Source organism: Berghia stephanieae, chromosome 7, assembly GCF_034508935.2.
Source record: "Berghia stephanieae isolate SIO BIC M18660-M18661 chromosome 7, UCSD_Bste_1.3, whole genome shotgun sequence".
Lineage (NCBI taxonomy): Eukaryota > Metazoa > Mollusca > Gastropoda > Nudibranchia > Aeolidiidae > Berghia > Berghia stephanieae.
In genome coordinates this window covers 10,268,883-10,276,382 of record NC_088366.1, presented here as the reverse complement: position 1 = coordinate 10,276,382, position 7,500 = coordinate 10,268,883, and the positions used below count along the sequence as shown (strand labels likewise).

Here is a 7,500-nt window from a genome sequence, read left to right as displayed (position 1 = left end):
TATCCGTAGTTTACCCGAGTTACTTTTACCCCATGCCTATTTATTACATTTTTCTGAGACAAATTATAGGCGTATTATCAAAGCTTAAGTTTTTAGTTTTTACATGATAATGATAGTTGAATAAAACTATCTATGTACATACATGCTCATTTTTAATACATTTTTTTTTCTCCAATTTTGAAAAGTAGCAAAAATCTCTAGAATTGAATGAGTCAACTCACTCAGTTCTAGAGATTTTTGCTACTTTTCAAAATAGGAAGAAATCTATTAAAAATGAGCACGTACATAGGTAATTTTATTCAACTATCATTAACATACAAAAACTAAAAACTTAAGCTTTGATACTACGCCTATAATTTGTCTCAGAAAAATGTAATAAATAGACATGGGGTAAAAGTAACTCGGGTAAAATACGGATATAGTCGGTGTTTGGGTTGAGTGAGTTAAAAAGTCAGAAGATGTCAAAGCTCGCGCTGGTTTTTAGGGAGAGATTAGGACGTGATAATAATGAATGACAGACGTGTCTGTATGTCACGTGATATATCTTGTCTTGACTCGGTGGTGGTTTTTACAGTAATAATGTTATAAATAACTAACTTGACGTCATATCCTGTTCTATTTTTAGACTTTTTACCCATTTCTGGATCATCATTAAAATAATGGTTTTCAAACACGATGCTGACGTCAACGAGTCATGGTATAACGGACAAGTATTTTTTAAATATATTTAATTGAGATTTTATATAGAGCAAAATCCACTAAACGTGCTGGAAGCGCTTTACAAGGTGTCCCTGACCAACAGCAACACGTAACATGTAGAACGAGACACGACGCCTGTTAGGTGGTATTATAATTTAAAAATTGTAATATCGTCTAACAGGCGTCATGTCCCGTCTTAAATGTTAAATGTTGCTGTTGGCCAGGGTAAAGCGCTTTGAGAACATTACATGGATATTGCGCAATATATAATCTCTAGTTTTTTGGGGTTTTTTTTTTTGTTGTTGTTTTTTTTTTAAAAACTTGTTTATTATGTCTTTTTATCCTAGCAGGCTTATAATGTCCGTCAGGTCTCCAACGCATTCATACCTGAGTGGAGTGATGTTTTATTATAGTATCCTCCTCATAGATGGTCATATGTTTAAAAAAAAAAAACCCCAAAAAAACGTGATTCATCCAGTGATCAACTACTCTCATTGTAGTTTGACTGTTTTCGGTTATAGAATGAACGAAGGTGACGTCACTCAGCTTTTGCTATTTTTATAGATAGAATGCGCTTGGCCAAAGAGTTCACAACATTGCCATCCGGAAGTATAACGGACCAACACACAAACTCTGTGTAACCATGAACTTTTATAGTCTGGTTAATACAGTTTAGTGAAAACAACTCACAAACGCGGATGGCAAAAACAATAACAAAGGCCTGAGTGACGTCATCTTCGTTCTATCTATGCAGCATGGTGACTGATTAGTTCTCACTAAATTCTATCAATCAGACATTTCAACGTTTAATTCTACACATGATACTTTTTAACAAAACAAACAAACAAACAACAAATTATATCGATAGTATTCACTTGGCTAAGAAGGCAACTCACAACAATAACCATCCGGAAGTATAACAGACCAACACATAAAACTTTGCGTAACCATGAACTTTTATAGTCTGGTTAATACAATTAAGTGAGAATTACTCATAAACGCAGATGGCAAAAAATCAATAACGAAGACCCGAGTGACGTCAATTTCATTCTATCTATATAAAAAAAAATATTTAAAAACTAACAACAATCAAACCAAGTTATTTTAAAAAGAACCCAAAAAGATAAAGCAAACAAGCAAGCAAAATTTAAAACTAAAAAAAAAAAAACGAAAGAAAAAAAAACCCAGCAACAAACAAGAAACGGATAACATCAATAAGACGAGCCAACAGTAGTCAGAGAGTACCTCGTACCGACTGGCGCATACACTTTGCAATCACAACAAGTGTTGAGTCGTTGTAATGTCTTCCTAGTGTCTCGTCTGACATCATCCTGGAAAAGCCTATTAGATTGTTTGGCCTGGAAAAGGATGGAGGCTAGTGGCGGATTGGAGCCACAAAAACACCCAACTGTCACCTTCCTTGTCACTCAAGATTGCAATCAGGCCTTTTCTGTCAAAGGTGTTGTTTTTTTCTTCTTTCGTTTTCTGTAAACCGTACCTTTTTAAAAAGCTGTGCTTGTTTACGACTGGACTGTCGTTTCTCCATTGAATTAATCGTTTATTGATTCCTTCCTTCGTTCGTCCCTTCTTCGATTATGCATCAATTGATATATCTGTTTATCTTCTTTTTTTTCTTCCTCTCATCCATTATTTAATCCATTCATTCATTCATTCATTCATTCATTCATTCATTCATTCATTCATTCATTCATTCATTCATTCATTTATTACTCCGTTTTTTCTTCTCATTCATCATTCAATCATCAATCACTCATTCACTTATTTCCTCTACTTAGTGCCCACCTTTCCTTAGCTCATTCATCATTCAATCAACATTCACTCATTCATCATTCAATCATCATTCACTCATTCATCATTCAATCATCAATCACTCATTCATCATTCAATCATCAATCACTCATTCATCATTCAATCATCAATCACTCATTCACTCATTTTCTCTACTTAGTGCCCACCTTTCCTTCACTCATTCATCATTCAATCATCATTCACTCATTCATCATTCAATCATCAATCACTCATTCACTCATTTCCTCTACTTAGTGCCCACCTTTCCTTCACTCATTCATCATTCAATCATCATTCACTCATTCATCATTCAATCATCAGTCACTCATTCATCATTCAATCATCAATCACTCATTCACTCATTTCCTCTACTTAGTGCCCACCTTTCCTTCACTCATTCATCATTCAATCATCATTCACTCATTCATCATTCAATCATCAATCACTCATTCATCATTCAATCATCAATCACTCATTCACTCATTTCCTCTACTTAGTGCCCACCTTGCCTTCACTCATTCATCATTCACTCATTCATCATTCAATCATCAATCACTCATTCACTCATTTCCTCTACTTAGTGCCCACCTTTCCTTCACTCATTCATCATTCAATCATCAATCACTCATTCATCATTCAATCATCATTCACTCATTTCCTCTACTTAGTGCCCACCTTTCCTTCACTCATTCATCATTCAATCATCAATCACTCATTCACTCATTTCCTCTACTTAGTGCCCACCTTTCCTTCACTCATTCATCATTCAATCATCATTCACTCATTCACTCATTTCCTCTACTTAGTGCCCACCTTTCCTTCACTCATTCATCATTCAATCATCATTCACTCATTCATCATTCAATCGTCATTCACTCATTCATCATTCAATCGTCAATCACTCATTCATCATTCAATCATCAATCACTCATTCACTCATTTCCTCTACTTAGTGCCCACCTGTTGCAGTGGCTGTCGCCCGTCAGAAGAAGGACGGAAAGAGGTTCGGCGACGTCAGCTCTATAGAGTTCGACGTCATTGAGTTGTGTGACGTCATGGGCTGGCAGTCGGGAAATGTGAAAAGGGAACTGAAAGCACTGAACTGGACGTACGGTAAGTGGAGTGTTTTTCTTGGAGTTTTAATGATTAAGCTTTTGACTAGAGTTTGAATTTTTTTTTTAAAACATAAAAAAATATTATATAATGTCACTTTTAATTGTTAATATTTCCATTGACACTAAATTGTAATGGAAAAAATATATATTAATAGATTATGAAAGATATGTTTGAGAAGTGAATATATTAAAAAGTCACCCCAAAAATATTGGACTTTTTGGGGCGGGGGGGGGGGGGGGGGGGGGGGGGTGGTTTGACTTTTAGTTGTTTTTTGTTGTTGTTTTTTTTTTTTTTGGGGAGGGGGGGGGGGGTTGTTTATTTGTTTTTTGTTTTTTTGGGGGGGGGTTTTTGTTTTTGGGGGGGGGGGGGGGGAGAGAGGGGGAAAGAGCTGTTTGTTGTTTTCTTCGTCGTTTTCTTCTTCTATTTTATTTTGTCGTTTTTGTTTTGTTTTGGTTTGGTTTGGTTTCTTTTGGGGTTTTTTGTTGTTGTTTTGTTTTGGGTTTTTTTTTTATTGGGGGGGGGGGGGGGGGGGGGGGGTACTTTTTGGAGTGGTGGATGTCAAACAGTAGAGCCACGCTTCCCGGCCATGTGGAGTTGTCGCGGGTTCGAGCGAAATTTGTATTCTCTATTGTCTTCTGTCACTTTCTACTCACTTTTCTAAATTAATATTCACCCAAATACCGGAGCTCAATCGGTTCTATGTTACATGTTTGTGTTGAGAAAATGGCTATTAAGCATAGATGTGGCTATCAAATTTCGCGGCGTTTGTCTATGTTGAACCATGACCTCAAGAAGTCGGGAAGAGCGGTTCAGATAGAATAGAGTTTGATACCACTTTTGTTTTAGCAGTGGATTTGCTCAGACAGCAGAGGCACGCTCTCCCCAACCAGGCGGTGTTGTCGTACCATTAAGGTCGCATGTTCGAGCCCCCATCGCCGCGAAATTTTTATTCTCTATTGTATTCTGTCATTTTCCTACTCACTTCATTTCTTGTTAATAATGTCCTTTGGGACAGACTTTCAGTATCACCAAAAGGATTTTTAGATATGCCTTATGGTGTTATGTGATAAGAGTTACTTCCTCCTTTCTTCTATCATTTGGAGCAGACATCCCATATTGTCAAATAGATTTTTAGATATTCCTTATGGTAGTAGTGATAAGAGTTACTTCCCCTTTTCTTCTCATTACATTAGACCGGATTAAAAAAAAAATATTTGAGGCATTCATTCGTTTTTCTCTGTTAACGAATTCTATTTTGTTGTTCATCGATCACGTGAAAGCGTTCATTAAGAAATACTATTGATGTATTTTTAGGTCATTGTTGTCGTCATCATCCATCATCTTGTCATAATATCATGTGATATTACAAAGCTATTCTGGTATAATGACGTGTCCGTCCGGTCATTAGAATGAAATCAGGAAGAAGACTAGCAAACCAAAAAATATCGTGATCAATTATTTCACACTCTTGAGATGTGTCTGTTGAAAGGTTGAAGGGGGGGGGGGGGGGGGGGGGGATGCGATTACGGAAGTCGGATAACGCCTTCTATTGTCATCATCATCATCATCATCATTGCCTTTTTCACCCTGGGTCAGGGTATAGGCCACAGACAAACAGTTTCCATCCTTCTCTATCCTGAGCTAACTTTTTAATCTCTTTCCAGGTCTTACCACTTCTCTATATATCTTCTTTAATTCTTCTCCATGTTCCTCGTGGCCTTCCCCTTGATCTTCTGCCCTGAGGGTTCCAGTCCAATACTTTCTTTGTTATAGTGGAGTCGTTCTTTCTAAGCGTGTACCAGCCAGAAAAGGGGGTCGGGAGGGGGGGGGGGACAACACGTGAGCTTTTATATTGCGCACGCAATATCCCCTGAATCTACCTAAGCCGCTTTACAGCATTCCCAAGCCGACAGCAATATTTAACATGTAGGACGATACGCACGATACATCCTGTCTGTTGACTGCTCATACAATTATTTTTTGACACATGAACCTTGCTGTTTCCAGCTGTCCCCACCAGCCAGGTACTCATTTTACACGTGGGTGTGGTGAGATAATGTGTTTACAGAGCCTTTGTCGAGGAGTCCACATTGCGTCATACCTCGGTTATTCCAGTCTTCCATTGGAATAGACCCTGAAGACAAATTTCCCCTTGGGAAATTATTAAGTCGGTTGGCATTCGTCTTATAGGGTTTAAAAAATGAGCTTTTATATAGCGCAATATCCACCAAATTATCTCAGAGATCTTTACAACTGGTCCCTGACCAACATCAACACGTAACATGTAGAACGAGACATGACACCCGTTCGGCGATATTGCAATTTTCTTCGACATCGACAACGCTGTAACGGCCAGGTTTTACACATTTCACACACGAGTACGGTGAGAGACTCAACTATGCGCCGAGGGGGGGGGGGGGGGGGGGGGGGGCTGGAACCATGGACCTTCCGATCCGAAAGCGAGTGTCATACTACTAGACCACATAGCCGCACAGTACTCTTTGGATTATCGCCATTGCAGAGCGTGCTGGAATCCAATGAGATCTCTGCCGTAGACTACTCTGGAAAAACACATATTTAAACATTGGGCCAGAAAATCGTCCTTCAAATATTGATCGATTTAAATTACCCTCATCTTGGCAACAACAACAACAACAAAAAGAAGAAAAAGACTCTCAAACCTGGGACTTCAAGGAAGACTTTGCGAAGTCCCGAGTTTGAGAATATTTTTGTTGTTGTTTTTTTAATTTATTTATATATTTATTTTTTTTTTGGTCAAGATCAGGGTCATTTCCATCGATGGATATTTGAAGAACGAGTTTTCTGGCCAAATTTTTATATTCGACCTTTTTCCAGAGTACGATAGTCAACTGGTTAAAGTCAGGGATTTTCTTGATGAGACTCGAGATCACTCCCCAATCCCAAGGGAGTTTTACAACCCATTTAGACTTCCATTTAGCCCCGAGGGGTCTCAATGGCTCAATTAATCGGTAGAGCACTCGCTTCTAACGCAAAGGGAACAAGATCGACCAAGTCCTCCCTGTAGTGATTGGGTAGCTAGTTTTTGCCAGATCTGGTGGAAAATACTTTGCAATTGTCTAGCGTCCTATCCAAATGATACCGAGCAATTGCTATTGTCCGTTTCAACGCTATAGAAACTGGGATAAACTCCGTCTCTATGGGTCTCGTGGCTCTGAAGGACTACTTTTTTCTGGCACTACCGTACAACGTATGTCTTGACTACTTTAAATTGTTCGCTTTTCCCTATGGAAAAATACAATTGAAGAGTGGTTTTCCAAAACTCACTAACTCCGTTTTCCCCATTTTTAGGTAGTATTGAGGATTATTTCCCCTAACATTTCTCATTCGGTCTATTATTTTATTACATTTTAACTTCAAATTCACACAAATCTAAGGATTTTGTTCTTGTGCCAATTGATGCATAATATAAAATGTTCATTTCAATTTATCTCATAGATTGAAAATATCAAAAAGTAGAAAAATTGAGTAAACGAGTTTTGGAAAACCAGCTTTTAATTTAGTCCTTTATAACAAATAGGCCCATGGAGCCAGAGTTCATCACATTGTCTGTAACAGGAAACAAGAGAATTATTGCCATGGCATAGATAAGACACCAGGGCCCAATTTTATGTAAGTGGACTAGATTTTGTTCTTTACTAGTCTAGTAAATGACTTACTAGTCTTAAACCTGAATGGAACAAATGACTAGAAAAATAACCCCGGATTTTAGGAACATTTTCTTGTCTCTGACTAGCTAGGCTCTTGCCGAGAGGTGGGCGTTGTAAGGGCGGTGACTAATTCGGCTATTTTGTGTTGGTACCATCACGCAGGTAAGATACCCAAACCCTTTATACT

General features: G+C 38.1%; 1 protein-coding gene across 1 annotated transcript in view; it reads left to right on the top strand.

Annotated features, from left to right (window-relative positions):
* Positions 1-7,500, top strand: part of LOC144976670 (ATP-dependent DNA helicase Q4-like) — a gene marked incomplete in the record, with an annotated part of 482,011 nt that overhangs the window by 423,831 nt on the left and 50,680 nt on the right. The window contains 1 exon segment of the mRNA XM_078921001.1: positions 3,462-3,621. Within this exon segment, the coding sequence (XP_078777127.1) occupies positions 3,462-3,621 (160 nt within the window).